The sequence below is a fragment of the Onychostoma macrolepis genome, chromosome 18, assembly GCF_012432095.1.
Source record: "Onychostoma macrolepis isolate SWU-2019 chromosome 18, ASM1243209v1, whole genome shotgun sequence".
NCBI classification, from domain to species: domain Eukaryota; kingdom Metazoa; phylum Chordata; class Actinopteri; order Cypriniformes; family Cyprinidae; genus Onychostoma; species Onychostoma macrolepis.
The window spans coordinates 13289063-13311118 of NC_081172.1; the positions used below are offsets into that span (position 1 = coordinate 13289063).

At 38.3% G+C, this 22056-nt stretch overlaps 1 protein-coding gene across 1 annotated transcript in view; it reads left to right on the forward strand.

Moving 5' to 3' along the window:
* The first annotated feature begins 8062 nt into the window (after positions 1 to 8062).
* Positions 8063 to 22056, forward strand: part of bcar1 (BCAR1 scaffold protein, Cas family member) — a 98218-nt gene continuing 84224 nt past the window's right edge. The window contains exon 1 of the mRNA XM_058750933.1: positions 8063 to 8504. Within this exon, the coding sequence (XP_058606916.1) occupies positions 8493 to 8504 (12 nt within the window). The 5' untranslated portion in view covers positions 8063 to 8492. The remainder of the gene's footprint in view (positions 8505 to 22056) is intronic.

The window sequence follows — 22056 nt, forward strand, 5'->3', positions numbered from 1 at the left end:
AAATAAGAGAGATCATACAAAATGCATGTTATTTTTTATTTAGTACTGTCCTAAGTAAGATATTTTACATAAAAGATGTTTACATTTAGTCCACAAGACTAAAAAATAGCTGAAATTATTAAAATAACCCCATTCAAAAGTTTGGGAACCCTTGGTTCTTAATACTGTGTGTGTTTTTTATTTTTTTTATTTTTGTGATGGTTGTTCATGAGGTTCTTGTTTGTTCTTGTTTGTCATTATAATCAGTATATGTCCTCACTTAATGCAACAAATGCCTCGTTTATGATGGGTTTTTATTGTCTTAGTCTCGTCGCACCGGGACACGGCATCAAAACATGGTAAGGGGCATAACATTTCCATCACACGCTTGTGGTATTCGGCCAATCACAACGCACTGCATAGCTGGCCAATCAGAGCACACCTGCTTCTCAGAACGACGAGCTTAGTAAAAATCAACGCGTTTCAGAAAGGCAGAGCATAGAGAAGCAACAATAATGTACAGTATGTGGAAAATAATGTGTTTTTTGAACCTCGAGCCGAGTAAACGCATTGCATTACACCAAATACACAACATAATGTTCTTTTTAGCAACATCATATGACCCCATTAACAATTTCAGCAATTTTTTGTCTTGTGGAATGTATGCAAACATCTTTTATGTAAAATATCTTACTTAGGACAGTACTAAATAAAAAATAACATGCATTTCTTATGATCTCTCTTATTTGTGACCCTGGACCACAAAACCAGTCATAAGGGTCAATCTTTCGAAATTGAGATTTATACAACATCTGATAGCTGAATAAATAAGCTTTTCATTGATGTATGGTTTGTTAGGATAGGACAATATTTTGCCGAGATACAACTCTGAAAATCTGGAATCTGAAGGTGCAAAAAAATCTAAATATTGAGGAAATCGCTTTTAAAAATGTCCAAGCAATGCATATTACTAATCAAAAATTACGTTTTAATATATTTATGGTAGGTACGATAATTACGATAATTTTGACCCATACAATGTATTTTTGGCTATTGATACAAATATACCCGTGCTACTTGTGACTGATTTGACTGGTATGACTTATTCACATTTTCAAAGATTCTACAAGGGGTTCCCAAAATTTAGCATCCCACTGTATGTATTTCAGACTAAATCACAGTACTGTTTGTTTTTGATGTCAATTCTCAATTTGTTATTTTTCCTGAAAAACCATGTTGGGTCTTTTGATAGCATGGGCGGTAACTTGTTCATCCTTTCACTTGAAGATAATGGTCTTGTGTACATAATTCAATCTTCCCTCTCCCTGTGCGTAGGCCTGTGTGGGCACGAAGTTTGTTTACTGCCATTTCCTGCTGCTCGACTACCATTTAGAAGGATGTTCAGCATGTTCCACGCATCTCTCCAGATTTCTGTAATGGCTGACCCCCACAGCAGTCCCCTGCCTCACTGCTGCATTGCTTATTTCCCAAATGGAGATGAGTAGCTGTTTTGTGCGCTGATGTTGTCCTGTGCAAACATCAGACTCTGCAGGTGGAAATTTGAATGATACTGGCATTCCCTCACTTAATCAATGTCCTCAAAGCTTAGCACTGTGAGCTTTTTGTGTTTCACACCAACAAACTGGTACAGGCAGAAATAAATAAATGTGCCTACATGAGCATACAGAAACAATCATATCACAGAGTACATGGCATTTGCAGGTACTCCATGCATAGCTGTACTCTTAAAGAAACAGTTCACCCCAAAATGAAAATACTTACCCTCATGTTTCAAAACTCTGTGATTTTCTTTCTTCTGTTGTATATAAATGAAGATATTTTGAAGAATGTTGGTAACCAAAAAACATGGACAAAACATAGACATGAGGGTGAGACATAATGACATATGTCTTAGTGACATGAGGGTGAGTAAATGATGACAAATATGTTTGGTCCCACTTATATATTAAGTGGCCTTAACTACTATGTACTTAAATTTAAATGAATCATTTGATACACTTATTACATGTTTTAAATTGTACTTATATTTTAAAAATACCTGCATGTAATTAATTTATGTAAATAATTACACTGTTGACCCATCCTTTACACCTTAACCCACCCATACAACCAAACCTGTCCCTAACCATACCAGTATGCAGTATCCCACCTCAATAGCAGCAAAAATGTTTTGCAATACAATATGAACACAATAAGTACATTGTACTTATTTTTTGATGCAAGTATATAGTAGCTAAGAACACTTAATATAAAGTGGGACCTTTTTTTTTTTTTTTTGGGTGGACTATCCCTTTAAAAAGTTACAGTGCACCCCAAATATGAAAACTATCACTACTAACCCAAAAGGTACATTTTTGAATTATATCCTGGCCACTCTTTTCAGTAAAATGAATGAGGATGTGAGCTGCAGAATTTCAAAAATGTCAAAACAGCAACATGAATTTACTAAAAAACCCTGATATTCTTCTTGTGCTTCATTAGAGAATTAATGTGCTTCATGAACGAGCCATCTTTTCAGTCAGATCTATCCAGTGAAATTGTTAACCAATGAATTCACAAAACCTGGGAGATTTGTTCACAAATTAGATTAGTTCTGTTGTTCCATGTTTAATTCCATCCATGGATCCACAGTTATTAACGTCATAAATCTAGCAACCTTTTTTATATTTTCATTTTTAAGCTTACATATATAACGCTATACTTTTCTTACCTTGGCATTAAAACCCCGGAAATGTGAGAAGGGTCCTTTTCCAATAGTTAACAGCTCATTGAATTATGACTTAAATTTCAGTCTTTTCCTTATGCAAAGCTATTTTATGTTTGGCTTCAGAAGGCTGATGACTTGTATCATCATATATTTTGTATACTTTTGTGTCCTTTTTGAAGCTTGGAAGTCCCTTGTTTAGACCATAGCGAGGGTATGATGACTGAATTTTCATTTTTGAGTGAAATAATCCTTTAAACATTCACGTAATGCATATCACCCTTTGCATGTAAAGGCATAGTGGGAGTATAGAGAGGTAGCCACACTCATTTTTATTCATGTCCTCCCCCGTCCACTCAAAGTCGATGGTAAGTGTGTGGTATTCAGGAGTGGAGAGGAGCCTATCGTCCTCATCTTTATTCAAATGCACCTGTCCTCTCCTGATTTTACTTTCTCTCTTGGGTCTGAACACTGCTGTTAGCTCCTAAATAATGCCTTCATCCCTTTTCTTCTGTCACTTTTTCAATTTTTCCATCGCTTTCATCTTGCATTACACATAGACATGTTGATGACACAAGTCTGATTTTCCCTTTGCAATTGTCTCTGCCATTATCATTAACTTTGACTTTCACTTCACAAGACTTTTTCCTTTCCTGACATTTTGTACTTGCATTTCCCCTCTCTATTTCCTCTTATCTTATTGGGTACATTTCTTGAGCGATTTCAGAGTAGTATAACAAACTGTCAGTTATTAAAATTACTTAGAATGCGCTATTTATTCAAACAAGCAGGCCAAAATGGATCCAATCCAATGCATCCACATATCCAATACTGTGATAGAGGTGTTGACCCTTAGCAGTGTGCTATATAAAAAGACCTTTATGGAGCAACAGGGCCTTAGGTGTCCACGCGGAATTCCTGTAGTGTATATATAGCACAAACTTCACCTCCAGGCATGTGTATCTGTCTGTCACCAAGTGCATGACTTCAAACAGGGGCAGAAACCTTAAAAATAGACAGTGCTGTTGAGAGGACAATTATAAACAATCACTGTGATGAGAACCTAAAATAACAGCTGGCTAAAATGTTCCAAATGCCTCTTACCTCCAGGTCTCCAGAGTTAAGTGGAGCTTTAAAGCACTGCTGGGTATTTACTACTCCCTATGTGTAAGCTACAATAAAATGATTTCCTCCTACATTTTCAATGCATTGCCTGCTGAACTATATGGTTTGCCTTTAAGGTTAGCACACTTTTTTTATGACCTTGATAAACATTCTTGTCTTTTTGGAATCTGCAGTATTAACATTTTTCTGCAGTGGAATCTTGCAGAATGCAATTCATTATGGATAAAATATATTAAAAAGAGCTAAGACTACCACAGTGGTACCTGAAAGCATCATTAAATTACCCAAAATATTTAATAAACAGACATGCGGAGGTGTCGCATGTACAGTATATAACTTGATGAATGAGGGGCGTTCCAATCTGCCCACGCAGATTCTGTATACGGGCCGGCTCAGTGGCTAATATCCAATTGCAGACCACGAGAGTGTTTTTTTAAAGTTTTTTTTTCATCTTTGCAGTAAATTCAGCCTTGTAACAGTTGACTGGTTTGGCAGCCCACCAAAAAGTTTTTTTTTTTTTTTTCCCCTTCTGAAGGTCTTCTTTTCTGTATTTTAGCCCTTTCAACATAAGCCAATGTTGGCAGATGAAGGGAGGGAGTGCCATGACACCAATTTAACAGACATTTGAAGATAAGAAGAGGACCTTTGACTTCTTTCACACAGCTGCCCTGTATAATTAAAAGCTATTCACAGTGCTCATGGCATAGCTGTCAGTGAGTAAACTAATCGTCCTCCACAACACATACTTCTATCTGCTGTTTGCTAAATAACGCACTGTTTTTTCCTTAAACTGAATTTTATTGTAGATGAGAGGCTGACTGTATTATCTCTGATTTTTTTATGTTAAATCTAAACGTTTTTTGAAGACGTAATATTTGTTAGTAACCCCAACTGTCCAGCATCAGCTAATTTGAAAGGCCAAACATTTTGTTGGTATCAGCATCTTTTGCCCAATCTGTGTTAATAACTGGTTTTCTTTCAAAGTCAAATGCTAGAATGTTTGCAGCCCGTTTCATCATGTTAATGGGTAATTGCTACTTTTTATACTAAATATATACTATATATTTTGTTGTCAAGGAGATTGTGTTTCTGCAGATATGGTGGTTTTCCAAGCTATGTTCAGCAAACGCCTCAGCAGGATGCCATGAAAACAAGAAATCAGTAATTAAGTTTAAAAGAGAATTAAACATAATTGGTTATTTTCAAACCAAACATCATCCATTGTGGAGTAAAAATATAGTTTATGTTATAGTTTCTTCAAGTGTTAAAGATTTGCTCATTGAATAGATGTTATTTGATTGCTCTTTGTCACTAAGGAGCATCTTAAGGGTTTATTAAATGCACCTGTTACCTTTAACATAATTGAAAACTGGACATGCAGTCACAACACCTTTTTGTGTTTCTGTATTGTTGATTTTTAAATACAACCCGAATCCGGAAATGTTGGGACGTTTTTTTTTTTTTATTTGAATAAAATGAAAACTAAAAGACTTTCAAATCACCAATATTGAATATATTGTATATAGCCAATATTTTTTTCACAATAGAACATAGATAACATAACAAATGTTTAAACGAAGTAATTTTACATTTATCCACTAAATTAGCTCATTTCAAATTTCATGCCAAGCAGGCCAAAATGGATCCAATCCAATGCATCCACATATCCAGCACTGTGATAGAGGTGTAGAGGTGTATGCCATCAAAAAAGTTGGCACGGGGGCAACAAAGGGCTGAAAAAACAAGAAATTTTGAAAAGATTCAGCTGGGAGAACATCTAGCAACTAATTAAGTTAATTGACATCAGGTCTGTAACATAAAAGGGATGTCTTAGAGAGGCAGAGTCTCTCAGAAGTAAAGATGAGCAGAGGCTCTCCAATCTGTGAAAGAGTGCGTAAAAAGATTGTGGAATACTTTAAAAACAACGTTCCTCAACGTCAAATTGCAAAGGCTTTGCAAATCTCATCGTATAACATCATCAAAAGTTTCAGAGAAACTGGAGAAATCTCTGTGCATAAGGGACAAGGCCAAAGACCTTTGTTGGATGCCCTCAGACGACACTGCATCACTCATCGGCATGATTCTGTTATTGATATTACTAAATGGGCCCAGGAATACTTCCAGAAACCACTGTCGGTAAACACAATCCGCTGTGCCATCTGCAGATGCCAACTAAAGATCTATCATGCAAAAAGGAAGCCATATGTGAACATGGTCCAGAAGCACCATCGTGTCCTGTGGGCCAAGGCTCATTTAAAGTGCCCCTATTATGTCTTTTCGAATATTACCTTTCATGCAGTGTGTCATGTAGCTGTATGTGAACATAAACTATCTGCAAAGTTGTGAAGCCGACAGTGCACGATAAATAAAGTTATTGTCTATCAAAAAACTTGTTAACACTTAACACTTACCACTGAGAAACGTCCTGCTCCAGTCGTGCTTGCGAATCAGTCTCTTGTCGATCAGCCACTTCAACCGTTTCATCATCAGACTCTGGCTCGAATTGGTAAGGTACAATCGATACCATTTTTTATATGTATTGACAAGTCTCCAGGGCTGTCATTCCGTTATGGCAATGGGCGTTTCGTTTCCGACATGCGCTGTACGCGGTAGACCAATCACAGCAGTGAGGTCTCACGGAAAGGAGGGGTTTAGAGAGACTGATTCTTCGAACTGCTTCGCATTTACGCAATTTAGTCATTTACGAATCATTTAGAAATGAGATCAAATTAAATCTATTTTTTGAGAAAACTAAAGTGTTTTTTGACCTTGCATGTATGTAAATGAAAAATACATCAAAGATGACCACGAACTCTTCAGCAGCTGGAAGCAAGAATGGGACCAAATTCCAACACCAAAACTCCAGAAAGTCATAACCTCGATGCACAGACGTCTTCAAACTGTTTTGAAAAGAAGAGGAGATGCTACACCATGGTAAACATGCCCCCGTCCCAACTAATTTGAGACCTGTAGCAGGCATCAAATTTGAATCAAATTTTATTCGAATTTAAAAAACGTCCCAATATTTCCGGAATTCGGGTTGTAATAAAAAGAGATCGGCAAATGTAATAGCCTAGTGTATTTTAAAAGCAATGAATAATAAATCTTTAGTGTAAAAAGTGTCATTCACAGTCAGTGACTTAAGCAAAAATGTGGCCTGAACTCATTCATTTTCAATGAGAGCTGGAGATTTTTGCAACATGGCTGACTGTTGGTGACTATGTGGGCTTCTCTCGTGACTCGACAAAGCTGAGAAAAACTTTATGCAAATGTGGTGTGACTTGAAAACCAACTACTGTGGTTTCTAGGTTTCTTTTTTGCTGACAGTGTGAATTGGGCTTTGAGAACATTTATTCTGACAATTTCCATTTGATACCAAGTAACCAAATGTTTTATTATAACTACAATAAGAGTTTTTTGTAGTGACAGTGATTTGAGCAACAAAGCATCATTCATTGTCAATAGACAAATTTCGATCCAAGTTTGCATGAAAATGTTATAGATGATTCATAGCTAAATTAAAATTATAATTTTTTAAACAGTCAAAATGGATGTTCAGCATTCCGCTGCTTGGTACACTTAAAGCTGAAAGTGTACTGTAGTTTTGACAAACGTGCATGTACATCCAAACGCATAGTCTTTTATTCGACACGTGCGCACTATAAAGATTCAACCTTTTCTATTGTTTTCACTATTTCTCGGCAGAACACAATTGCTCATCAATATGGGTGTCTATTGTTGTTGCATCTGCAGTTGTTTATCATTGTTTCGTCTCCTACATCTCTTTTTCAACTTTGAAACAAGGGCCCAAGCCTGTGTTGCTGCCTTGTGCACAAACTGTTTAGTGCAACAAATTCAAGGCCCATAATGATTATGAAATTTACATCACGTGCACTGTTAGCTACATATACCAAGTATACTAGTTTGGGGTTGAATGTTTGAATGTGAACAGATTTTTGTCTTTAACTGAATTATAGCTGCCAATTATTCTCTAGTATACTACAAAATGTGTTTTGTTAGGCACGAAAAATATTTTTCCAGTGAGACAGGGGACATTAAATCAGTAGGCTATAAAGAACATTAAATAGCACGAGACTGGCATAAACGCATCGAATGTAAACACGTTATTCCGTATAATATAAACCATGCCGTGTTTATCCACACAGAGGTAACAGGAGACTATCCCTTTAAACAGAACTTGATGATTCCATCATAGGGAGAGAGAGAGAGCGAGCGAGCGAGCAGCGTGCTGGTTCGCTGTGCTATGAAGTGTCAGTGTACGCCACCGCAATACAGATAAACACAAGCCAGGTCATTCCTTACTGTAGGGGGGAAAAAACGAGTGAAGAGGAGAAACGTTTTCATTCAAATACAGCCATTTTATTAGTAGCCCAACAGCATTTCTCTGGAGAGGAGGACTGAAACTGCGCAGCGCTGCCTGTGCGAGGTGGAGCGGAGACACATCTGAAACATTCACATCAAACTTCTCACCCCATCGAGGCGCGGATTGCACCCTTACTACAGACAACATGGAATAGAAGGACTCCGAGAGAAGTCTAACAACACAAATTGATGCTTTCTGCTGAAAAACCGTTAGAGGGGAAGAAACTGGTCCGTTAAAATCAGCATCAGCTTTGTAGTGGATTGAAAGAAGGAGCTCAAGATGTCTGTACCGGTAAGTTCTTCAATTTAACCTCTGATCTGATTCATCGCGATGTGGAAAAGTTACTGAACTGCTTGATAATAACTTGCATGCTTTGTACTGGACGCCCAAATGTGGGTCTGGAAGAATGGGCAGTTTGCTCACGGAATTGCTGTGGTGATGCACACTGGTCATTCGCTATATGCAGCTGTTCAGGACGGTAGTGGAACTGAATTTTCGTAGTTCACTCAAGACAATACACGAGCTGTGTGTCAAAACCTAGTGACTTCAGCGCATGGAACTGAATTTCTGTAGGGCGTCATAGGCGCGTTCCGAGGATGTCCGAAATGGTGCGCGTGCCAGTGATGCCCAAAAATACGTTCTATATAGGCAGCTCACAAGATTTTGACACAGAGCCTCTGAATCCATGCGGTTTCCATACTAAATATTTCACGTTTCTTTTGGCTAGGCTATTTTATTTTCCCAAAAACAACAACAACAACAACAAACTGGATTTATTACATTGTCAAGAATACTTACGTTAAACACATTTCCCCCCCGTTTTTAAAATAACGTTATGTTTTTGTTTGTTTTTTATTTAATGTTACATTGCTTTATGATTAACACATATGTGACTTACAAACCTAAGTAGCACGGATATATTTGTAGCAATAGCCAACAATACATTGTATGGGTCAAAATGATCGTTTTTTTTCTTTTATGCCAAAATCATTAGGATATTAAGTAAACATTTTTCATTAAGATATTTTGTAAATTTCCTACTGTAAATATATCAAAACTTAATTTTTGATTGGTAATATGAGTTGCTAAGGACTTTCTAAGGATTTTCTCAATATTTAGATTTTTTTTTGCATTCTCAGATTCCAGATTTTCAAATAGTTGTATCTTGGCCAAATATTGTCCGACCCTAACAAACCATACATCAATGGAAAGCTCTATTCAGCTTTCAGATGATGGATATATCTCAATTTAAAAAAATTGTCCCTTATGACTGGTTTTGTGGTCCAGGGTCACATATGTGAAGAACCTTATGACCTTTCACCTTTGGCCTTTTAGCTTGTTGCAGCTTTAAGTAGATGTATTTATTTATTGGTAAATCAATTAACCAAATTTGAGATTTTTTAAGATTTGGTCATGTTTTCTATGTCCGTGTGCAATGGCCTCATAGACCAAAAGCCCCTTGAAAGTAATTTTCTCTTGCAGTATTTACTAAATATCTATAGCAATGGATTTGTTTTGATGGATGCTCAAAGTGGGTCCATATTGACAGTTTCTGTCACAAATTCAGATTTATTTGTTACTTGTGTTAACATGGTACTGTAATCAAGAATTGATAAATATTACTAATACTGTGTATATTCACTAGTATACATGGTTGACCCTGAGGCAAAATCTGTTCTTGCACCATGAACCTGTTTCTTCCAAAAGAGTCTCAGTTCAGAGCTCTCCATCGAGTCTCAACCTGTGAGACCTGTGTTCTGCCTCCCTGCTGCTTTTGGCATCTCATTTCGACATACTGGAACACGATTTAATGTCCTCACTGGCTGAAGTTAAGTGGAAGAAGTCAGTGGATTACTAATACGGGGTTGTGGAGGATGCGCAGCTCTGCAAAACATCATTGCGGATCCCTGTGGGAGGAATGAGGTTAATTTGCATGTCTTGGCAGCTTACCTATATATTTTCCCACTGCTGTTTTTAGGAGAACTGGCATCTTGATGATGTTATGAATAAAAAATAAAATTCTGCTCTTTACATCCAAGTGAGGAAATGGTCTCGGAAGACCACCTCAGTGGTCTGTGCCTTGTTCTGTTTAACTCTTTAAGATAATGCTCAGTGCCAGTAAGAAAGAATAGTGTATGTTCAGATTCAGCATCGCTTGAGTACCGATGTCCCACGCCATTTTCAACAAACAGAAGCCAGATTGCTGTTTTTGCCCGGGGTGTTCTAGCTTGATCGCAGCAGCTGTTCTACCACAAAGACGAGAGTATGGTTTGCTTGTCTTGTGCCTCGTTTTCCATGCAACTGGTGTGATTCCGTTTACCTGAGACCAACAGATGTCACCAAGAAGTGAAAAACAAACAAGTGTAATGGCTAAGGCACTTTAATCTAGTGTTTGCAGCCTGTTTGCATCAGTAGGAACCCTGCAGGAGTTTCAGGATTGCAACCCACATTGGTTTATTTATTAGGTCTGGGTTTTAATCTGAACTTGTTTGAATTGGATTCTCCATTCAATTCTGAACAGTTTGGGCATATTTCAGTTAATAGTCCATTTTGCATGCATAGAAAAGAAATGGCAAGAAAATCGTAATATTTCCTCCAACTATGCAGTTCATTTAATATTTAACATATATAAAAATCTCCAAAAACTGATCTGCGGATAGTTGAAGTATTTCTTGTTTAAAACATTTATTATAACATTATGCAAAATTAATTTAAAAAATAATAAATTCAAACTTCAGTCATAAACTAAAGAAAAATTTGTTTGTTTGCTTGCCATTATTACAAAGTATACAGCATTTTAATCTTATCACATCAGTTCAGACTTTTTTTTTGTCTAGCCATATTATTTATGCTGTCATATTGTTTTAGCCAGAAAGCCAATGAAATTAGCCTAATCAATGTAGAACCAGTGTTATTTTGGTGTTATAAAAACACTATTGTAGTTTCTCTTTGTTTTACTTCATATTTTCAGTTTCTATTTTAATTTTAGCTAGGTTTAGGTCATTATGTTATGTGCTTGTCTTGATTTTATAATTTTGTATTTATTTATTTAAATATTTCTATATATAGCTTTATTTTTATTCCAGTTCAAGTTTTAGTAATTGTAGTATTTAAACTTATTTTAGTAAGGCAATTTATCTAATATTTATATTTTATTTTAGATTTATTTCAGTTCACAAATATGATTTATAACAGTTTCAGTTTTAGTTTCGGTTAACAATATGAAGACACTGCTCCACTGACGCTTTACCAACATGTGTCCAGACATGCATATCTCCATACATTTTCACTTAAATTCTACAAGCGTGTATGGATGCACGCATACTTCCTTTAATACATAAATTCATAAGTTTGAGTTCTACACATGCTCTGCTTCATACATATTGATGGGTATTAATGTTTGGCTGTTAACGTCATTTGCCTCAGCTTTGGATCTTTATCCCATCCCCTGGATGGCTCCCAGAGAGCGTGCACTACGACAGCAAGCCTGCACATATTCCCCCCCACCGTCCCTCGGAGTTTTGCCGCGAGAGGTTAAATGCGACGCCAGCAGGGAACGAGCTTGCTAGATCACTCTCAGACGCCTGACATTTGGTGCTTGTCATAGATGATACTCCACATACATATTAATAATGTTGGCTTAGGTGAGCTGTCGCATTTCAATCAACCAATAAAGACCTTTTGCTATTTGTATGCGTTACCCTGGCAACTAGAGGCCACCAGCCTTCCACATGTGAGTTTCATTGGCAGCGTAACTCATAGTAAACAGCGTATAATGCTACACATGCCATGCATGAACAAGCACGACTCCAAAGATGAATTGCGACATGCGCTTGTGAATACATCTATGAATTCCTCTCTGAAATCACACTATTCGTGCTTGTCCTTGCATAGTAAGTGTCTCATCTCATAGACATTCTTTCCTTCACGCAGTCACACATCAGCGGCCCCTGCTTTGCCTCTCGCGGCAGGCATCTTTATCCGTTTTTAGTGATTAAGGACGGCCATTTTTTGCTCAAATACACACACTCTTACACCGGACACATCTTAATCCAGAGACCAGCTGACACGCTCATTAGTTTATTGCTTGTCAGCTCAAGAGAAAAATAGGAATGCTAGAAGCAGCTGCAGGTGAACAGATGATGAATATGAATGTAAATATTAACGTTTATGTCACCTCAGGAGTCTTTTGACAAACATCTCTTCATATTCATCCAATTTAAATACCATTCACATTAGTATGCAGTATATGGGTATATGTGTGAATATTCATCGTTCTCATTTATGTCTTGGTACGTGGCACACATATTTTGCATAAGAATACAAATGAAGGGAAAATGGTGTTGTGTTATAGGCTATGTGTGTGTGTGTTTTCTGTAGTATGGAGAGTTGTATGTAAAGCATGAAAATTGAATTACCTTGGACAGCGCTCACATTCTTCAGCTGAACTTTGTCGATCGAATGCTGGCGTTCATCTGCGTGTTTATGTAAACACTGAACTAAAAGAATTCAGAATTCAACTGAATTGACTTGAATCAAATTTACCTATCTATCTATCTATCTATCTATCTATCTATCTATCTATCTATCTATCTATCTATCTATCTATCTATCTATCTATCTATCTATCTATCTATCTATCTATCTATCTATCTATCGTTCTATCGTTCTATCTATCGTTCTATCTATCTTTCTGTCTATTGTTCGGTTGTTTATCATTCATTCTGCCATTCTGTCTTTCTTTTGTTCTATCTAGCATTCTATCTATTATTTTTTTCTGTTTTTCTGTCAATCTTTCTTATTCCATTCATTTCACTTCATTTTTTTTGTTTGTTGTTCTATTTATTTGTTTGTTTCATTGTTGTATCGTTTTATCTATCATTCTGTCATTCTCTCTGTCTAAAGGCTGCAAACCTTCAAACTTCAATACTTTAAGCCATTATTGGTTTACATTTACTTTTCTAGTTAAAATTATGATAATATGAATTTCTAAAACATTTTTAAAACAAATTTTCATTGTACTCCCTTGCATTTAAATTTGAATTGCATTTTTCATTGGATTTGCTACCTCGGTTCAATTTTAATTACAATTCAGGAATATCATTGAAATTTAAAAAGTCATTCTCTATTCAATTCTGAATGGCTTGTGTTACATGCACAAATACTGTATATTCACATGGTAGAGTAAAGCAAGTGTCTGACTGATATAGTGTAGGAAAAGAATGCAGTGTATGGAATTAGTGGTTTTGTGTGCCGTGATAGTGTCTTCATCCTGGCAAACAAACAGATCACTCCGAAAAGATACTCTCTGACTGGTTTTCTTTGTTTTGAATATAGCTTCACATACTTCCAGCCTCTTTGTACTCGCCAAATGCTTTTTACCCTTTTTTCTTATTCATCTGTTTTTCTCTGTCCCTCATCTTTTGTCACTCTAAAGGTTCTAAAGGCTTCTTTTTTCTTTTCATTTTAGTTTCCTTGCTTTTAACAGTCTGTGTGTGTGTGTGTGTGTGTGTGTGTGCGCGCGTGCATGCTTGCTTTTGTGTTGCAAAGCTTTTTTGCAGTTATATTTGCAGCAGTGGGGGACATACTCAGTGTGAAATCCAAGTAGGCCCCTTATGATTTCAAAAGCCGGTGTCGTTTTACTCACCCTGGCGTTGACTGTCCTGCAGACGACCGCTCTCAGCTGGTTGGGAGGACACATGCCGGTCCTCACGGGACCTAAAAGAGTCACGGTAAACACGTCTCCTCTAAACAAGTCACAACACCCCCTCCTCTTGACCCCAGGGTGTTTAAAGTGTAGCATCTTGTTTTCTGTGTCTCAGACCAGCAGGACTGACTCTTATGAATGCGCAGCCCTCTCTAGAGTTCTGTTTATGCTGTTGTTTAAGTCATATGTGTGTGTCAACGTGGCTTGGCTGTGCTGAGTCGCTAATGAAACGCAGGGCTTTTTCACCATATGATGATTTGAACTCAGTGTAACCCGCTCCTTTGTTCCACTGCCTTGTAAATCTCTTTCGTCAGCATTAGAAGGGGGAGGATAGAGGGAATATGTGTGTGTGCACGTCTGTAGATGGAGATTATGTTGGGTGTGTATGTGCAGAATTTGCATGCCTCGTGTTCATGTTTTGTGTTGAGTGATTGTGTTGGTAGACAAAGAGAGATGGTGTTGCACATATTTGTTTGCAGCTCGGTGGACGCTGGATCCTGATGTGGATCCTCATTATAGTGCAGCTGTGAGAGTGAAAGGGAGATAGAAAAACGAGTGAGTATAGTTGTGTGCATGTGTCTGTTTTTGCCACTGCTTGTGCCAAATCGTCCCGTCGCCACCGTCGTAAATCTGCTGGCTGATGTGCGCCGTGGTCATATTAATGGAGCGCCATCAATCACACCGGGCTGTCTGAGATTAGACTGTATGTGCATGATGGGATGGGGGAGGGAACTGTACCTACAAGTGAACCTGACAGAGACATCTGTTAAGACTAGACCGATTCAGCTAAAACCAATCCACCGAGCTATCCAGCTCAGTCCAGTCCGGTTTAGCTACACCCAGTCATTTAAACTCGGATAAACTCAAACCAGATTAGCTGAAGCCAATCCAGCTGTACTCAGCTAAACCCAGTCTAGTCCAGTCCAGTTTAGTTTGCCCAGTACAGTCCATATTGGCTGAGGCTTGTCCAGCTGTATACAGCTAAACCCAGTCTAGTCCAGTCCAGTTTAGCTAAACCTAGTTAGGTCCAGTTTACTGTTCCCAGTTCAGTCCAGATTAGCTAAAGCCAATCCAGTTGTGCTCAACAAAACTGAGCCTAGATCAGTCCAGTTTAGCTAAACCCAGCAATTTCAAATTTATCATGCCGTGTTCAGTGTAGAGTAGCTAAAGCCAGTCCAGTTAATCTCATCTAAGACCAACCCAGTCAGGTCCGGTTTAGCATGTTCAAATCAGTCTAGATTATCTAAGGCCAGTCCAGCAGTACTCAGATAAGACCTGTCAAGTCTTGACAAGTTTAGCTAAACGCAGCCAAGTCCAGTTTAGAATGGCCAGATTAGCTAAGGCCAGTTCAATTTATCTCAAATAAGACTGACCCAGTCCACTCCAGTTTTGCTATACTTAGTCAGGTCCAGAATAGTCTGGCCAGTTCAGTCCAGATTAGCTAAGGCCAGTCCAGTTTATCTCAACTAAGACTGACCCAGTCCACTCTAGTTTTGCTAAACTCAGTTAGGTTGTGCCTACCCTTTTGAAAAATCCAGCATATGCTGGTTAGGTATGTTCTGAAGCACGGCTGCTGGTTTAAGATGGTCCTTAGCTGGTCATGAGCTGGTTTAAGGTGGTCATGTGCTGGTTTATGCTGGTCATGTGCTTGTCCTAAGCTTGTCCTGAGCAGGAGCTAGTTGCTTATAGGACCAACACATGACCAGCTAAGAACCGGCTTAAACCAGCTCATGACCAGCAAAGGACCATCTTAAACCAGCTCATGACCAGCTAAGGACCAGCTTAAACCAGCTCAAACCAGAAGCCATGCTTCAAAACATACTTAACCAGCATATGCTTTTTTTTCAACAGGGTAGTTTTCAGTCTAGATAATCTGAGACCATTCCAGTTGTACTCAGCTAAACCCAACTCAATGCAGTTTATTTCATCATTTTAGCTAAACAGGTCCAGTTTATTTAAGCTAAGGCCAGCCCAGTAAAGTCCAATCCAGTTCAAATCAGATGTGCCCAGCCCAGTCCAGTTAAGCTCAGCTAGACCCAGGCAATCTGCAGATTGATCGTCCTCTGAATTGCAGAGTAGCTTGGCAGTGACGAGTGATGAAGTGAAAGGGTCAGATGAAGAGCAGGAGCCAGGAGAGAGGGGGATGGAAGAAAAAGAGACACAAATGAGACTAGGACTGGAAGAGTCAAGTGTAACGGCCTCTAGAGAACCAGAAAATCATATGAAAGTTGAAAAGAGAAGGACATAATGGCAACACAAGAGCAGGGTTGCAGTGAAGGACACAGAGAGAAGAAGAGGAAAGACACCATAAGAGGCTTGGGAAAAGATAACAGTAAAGCACAAAGGGAGAGAAATGGAAATTTTGAGGTAGAACAGGAAGATAAAGACAAGGAGAAGATTACAGAAGATGCTGTATGTGGACAACAGATAGAAAACAATCAATTTGTATATTCTGGGACCACCATCCCCTTCACAATTTTTGACATGCTTGAATAGACCTCTTTCCTAACTATTGAGAAGAAATAGTGAGTCCAGTGTTATTTTTAGTACTATTCATATACTGTTATAGTATTCATTAATGTTTAGAATTAGATTTTCTATACATTTTTGTAATTGTGTAATGTGCTTTTTTCATTTTTATTAGGTTTTTAATGTTTCTATTTATCTTTATTTTTATTTCAGTTTTAGTTTTTATAATTTTGGTACTTCAGCTATTTCAGTTGGCTGCCACACCAGCATTTCTAAATTTTTCATCTAGTATTTATATTTAATTTCAGCTTTAAAACTAAAGCTATTAAAATTTGTTCATTGAAATAGTTAATAGTAACAACACTGCTCCTGTCCTTATGAACCTCTCCACAGGGCATGACATCATCAGCATCCGCCTGCGTTTTAATGAACCTCTCTGTCTGGATGCTCATTAAGGACGTGTGAGTGTAGAGCACCTCAATCACATCCTCTCAGCTGTGTGTGTCCATATGAGTGTGTACGTGAAATATCATATTGTATATGCACATGGGAACTCTTAATGTTAATGAGCGTGCTTGAGTGAGTGTGTGGCACTGACGTGCGAGTGTGCGCCTCTTATTTGATGTGCCTAAGCCGCACTGCAGCAGCATGAAGAGGCTATAATCTTTAGTCGAAGTCCCGCTAATCCACGTGAAGGTTAACGCTGCACTGTATGTTGCATTCCTTAAATTAAAGCAACAGTGTTTGGGATGTATGTGCTGGAATGCCAGAACTCAATTTCATAATTGATGGATCAGGCAGATTAATCAACTTCGCAATGTATTAACTACATTCCAGGTTTCAGTATCCGACCTCTGGGACAATCCGGGGTCATTTGGTGGCATGCAAATAAATGTACAGTGTATGCTAACACTCTTGAAGCTATTATAATCAGGGTCTCTCGGATAAACAGCAAGCATAATGCATAATTAATGTAATTTATTTCGCTCTGGTGCTGTAATAGATTAGGGGTGCCCTCTTTGATTTGGCTTGACCTCCACCATCACCTTACCGTGGTCCTCCTTGAGGAAGCGTCTCATTGGAAGTCGCTGCGGATGTGTTCTTGCTCCTGTTGACCTTTTCGCTGATGGGAACTTGTGAGGTGTGATTGGGGATTTAGGGAGAGAGAGCATGAGACCGAAAGGTGAGAGAGAGAGGAGGTGATGGGGGAGAGTGAGACAAAACGAGAGACAGTTTTGAAGTGGGCGACTCCATTTCACACAGCTGCTATAATGTGACCTTTCTGGAGACCGTTGTCCCTCTTCCTTATCAATGCAGTGCAGCGGATTAAAGTTGCATCAGCTGCAGAACGTGCTACCCCAATGTTGCATCTCCCCTTTTTCCACTAGAGGGGCAACCTTTAAGCAGCTTGTTGCCTTTTTAAAGTCGACGCCAGTGAGTCACGCTTGCAGAAGGATAATAAAGGGACGTTTCACGTTATTACTGCAGCTTTGCGGTAAAAGAAAAAGTAATTTGTAGGCAACAAAGAAGCTAGATGTGAAAGAAAATTGATTTTGAAGATTGACTTTCGATCTCTCGTAGGACTTTGCTGGTTTCGTAGAGTGGCCAGCGACAGCTGCGATCTTGCTTTTGTGCTACTGTTTGGAGATTAGTTCCTTAATAACAGTCCCAGTGTTAGAATATTCACTCTCTCACTTAAAAGACAATGTATGTGTCCATGTTTATGATCAACAATCCAGCATCTATGGAAATCTGTTTCTGTCTCAGAGTATAAAAGCTATTTGCAACTATATTGAAGTTTTTAACTTATTTTTCCGCATCTTTATATGTCATTATATCTTGCAATGTTTTGTTTCTTCTTATTGTGACTTTATCAAAATGTGAATTTATTTTGCATTGTGACTTCACATCTCACAGTCGCAATTTGTTTCTCTTTTGTTTCTTTCTAATTGATTTTATCATAGTTGAATCATTTATTTTGTGACATGTCAGTTATTTGTGTGTCATAATTGCGACTTAATTGTCATAATGTTGTAACTTGTAAAATTGTGACTTTATCGTCGTTGCAGGGCATCTTTATATTTTTCACTTTTCAATTTATATCTCACAATGTTATTTTGATTCTCATTATTGCGACTTCATATCTAAAATGACACTATTTTGCATTGTGACTTAATCTCACAGTTGTTCTTTATTTCTGATCATTGTGACTTTAATTCTAACTGTGACTTTATTGTAATCGTAAAATGTTCTTCTCATGTTTTATTAATCGCGAAATGACTCTATTTTGTATTTTAATTTTTACCTGACAATTATCTGCTTTGCTTTTTACTCTGAGATGGAAATTAGCTTTTGTAGGCATCCTTTTCTTGATGTACGAGCTGTTTATATGTGCTGATGTTTTTCTTACTTTATAAGGTCCTCGTGTGAGTGTGTGTGTGTTAGCATGTTAGTCTCAGGAGGGAGTAGCTATTACAAAGTTTATGTGCTATAGGAATGCTGTACTTCCTGTAGCACACTCAGAGTGCTGTATAAGAATCCCAGCATGATCTCCGGAACGCTTCCAGCCATCCACTGCAAACTCATCAGTTACCATTAATGAACCACAGCTGGCTTTTATAGATATACCTGCTGGACATTCATATTCTCACAGCCTAGTTCTTCTCTCACAGGTTCTTACAAACTTTTATACTTCATCTAATGCATCTTTATTAGAGTTGCTCATGTGTGCTGATGTGAGACTGGTTTGGGTCCAAAAGGAAGACATCAGTTCCACAGTAAGGGAGATGTTTGTTGCAGTGGTCATTTTTCAAATTACGGTCTTTTAGGTCTGCGATTGTATTGACTAAGCCCATTGAATTGGTCTCTTTGGTGATAAGTAGGATGTTTATGCTCTGTTGAATGCATAGATGTGTCTCAGTACAGGTGTCCAGTAGATCTTGCTACCCAGTGAAGCAGGTAAATGATGGGTTTCAGATAGAGGCAGCGTTTATCAAGGTCTTTAATTTAGATAGCAGGTGGAAGCCCTGTGTTCATCCCTGTGGCTCATGGATCATTGCTAGACTTGGCAACAAATGAAGGTAACCAATGTGGCCAATTGCAGACTGGTAAAAGAAGGCCTTGTTCTTCATGACATGAAAGGTTTGCCATCTGGGCCCCCTACCTGGATTTTTCCTGGTCTCTGAATTTAGCTACATGGCTGAGGGACTCCTAATGTTCCTGGAGGCTTGCTCTGGATTGGACCCGAAAATCTGGAAAGCTTATTGTATGTTTGGTCCCATTTAAAGCAAAATTTATGCACAATGAATCTTTTGTACTTGGGTTGGTCCGATTGATATGCATTAAGGAGATGAATGGTAATGTATGTGGGATGGACAGATGAACCAATCTACTGTGTTCAGAGTCTGCGGAAAAGCTTCTGTTCTTGTCCTGTGCCCCGTTGCCCTGTTGGCTGGGCAGGTAATCTGCTCAACTGCCATGTGAATTGGGTTTGAACTGGGAGGGCAAGCAATTTACTGCTCATTCACAGACCGTTCCCCAGCTTATGAGAAAAAAAGAGGGGGATGGGGTTGAGAAAGATGAAGAGGAAAAGAATGGATTAGATAGAAATGGAAAGTAAAAGATAGAGGATGAGATGAGAAATACAGAAAGACATTAGGAGATGGAACGAGTAGGAGAAATATGAAGTGAAAAGGAGGGATTGTCAAGACGAAATATATGGAATAAGGAGAAGTAAAGAAAGGCTGTGGGATCTGTTTGCATGAGAGAGAAAGAGACTTAAAGCTTTGTTGATATGATGGTTGTACCACCTGTAAAGTTTCCAAGAGTCCCAATGTTTTGCCAGTATTGCTTTACATACACTTTTCAGTGGATAAACAACCTTTGAGTCATCGGCTGTTTTTATTATGCATAATTTCTTTGACATTTTTACTGCAAAACAGTGTCCATTAAATGTTTATGCAATGTTAGTGTAATGTTGTGGACAGGTTCTGTGCCTGAATTTTGGAAAGCTATTTTGCAGACTTTTGGACCGCCACACTGGAATGCATGCTTCCATTCCTCTCTTTCTCACTTTTTCTCTCTCCCCCAATTCCTTTCTTTTCTTTTCCAGACTGTGTCCAGGAGCTCTGGGCTTGGAAACTCCCAGAAGCCAAAGTGAGTCTGGGCTAGACTGCTGTCATGTCAACAGCCACTGTGCTGCTAATATACACAGGCACCTCAGCACTCGATCATTTCATCGTCCAAAAGAGCCCCTAATGCCACAGGCTTCACCCCAGCGCTCAGGATAGCTTTTGTGTCATGGAACAGTTTCCTTTGTCACATATCAGCTTCCCAAGACACAATCCCTGTTTTTTTTTTTTTGTTTTTTTAGCATTTGAGTAGTGCAGAGCATCTTGTTAATTACTATGATAGTATCTTTCCAGAGATTACATGAATTGTGCAGCTGTCATAGTTGGAAAGGATAATATGAAAACTACAGCATTAGTACTAGCAGGCAACACGTTAAAAGAGGATAATCTGGAAAATATTTACTTAGAGAAAGATGTTTATAGTAATTGGGCTGTGGGCATTTTTGAAAGCCTCGTCAGAGTGTAGAAAAAAAAGAGAGGCTTGCCTCGACTAAGGCCTTGGTAGATGTCCAGAGATAGACAGAGAGAACAGCAGAGTTACACACAGTTTGAATTCTTGCATTTAAAAACAACTAGCAACGTGAATGCAGGGATCTTGAAATGTTTCAGCTATTTTTAACTAGACATTCTCATGCTAAGATAACATTGAGTGCAAAGGAAGAGTTACTTGAGTCCTGTTTTCATAACTATACACTTGTCATGTGCCAGACTGTTTTTGGTTATTGTTTACTTTTGATGGGTGTGTCTTTAGCACCTAGTTTTTTTCTCTCACGCTGCCTTAAAGCTTCACAACACAAGATCATCCTCCTTCAGCATTTGGTTTCAGTGCTGCTGGATGAGGACACAGACTATTCTGATATTATTTGTACCTATTTGATCACAGTACAGAAGATATTACTCTGGAATTGATTAGATACAGCAGCCCGTACGCTCACATGTGATGCCCAGTAGAGCAGTGTTGTTTGCGCACGGTAGGATGTCTTATAGGATTGCCCTCAGAGAGGAAAGAGGCACTGAGTGAAAATGAAATGAACATTCCTCACACTTTCACAGCATATGTATCCCTCTGTATCTTTTTATGATGGATTTAAAGGGAGAGTTCACTCAAAAATGAAAATTCTGTTATTAATTACTCACCCTCACCCCCAACGATGTCCTTACTACCTTTCTGGGCCTTGAACTTGTTAGTTGTGTTGCTGTCTATGCAGGGTCAGAAAGCTCTCGGATTTCATAAAAATATCTTAATTGGTGTTCTGAAGATGAACGAAGGTCTTATGGGTTTGGAACAACATGAGGGTGAGTAATTAATGGCAGAATTTTCATTTTTGGGTGAATTATCCCTTAACTTGTGGCTTTACACTAAAAATAATTAGCCAACAAATTAACCATAAATTACCATCACCTTGAATCACTAATGAGTTAAATTTCACAAAATACAGAGCCTGGGTTTTCTACCACAGGGCCCATTATTTTATATTTTATTAAAAAAATTCTCTGTGGAAAAAAAATACTCCGTGAAGAGGCTTTGTACAGCTGA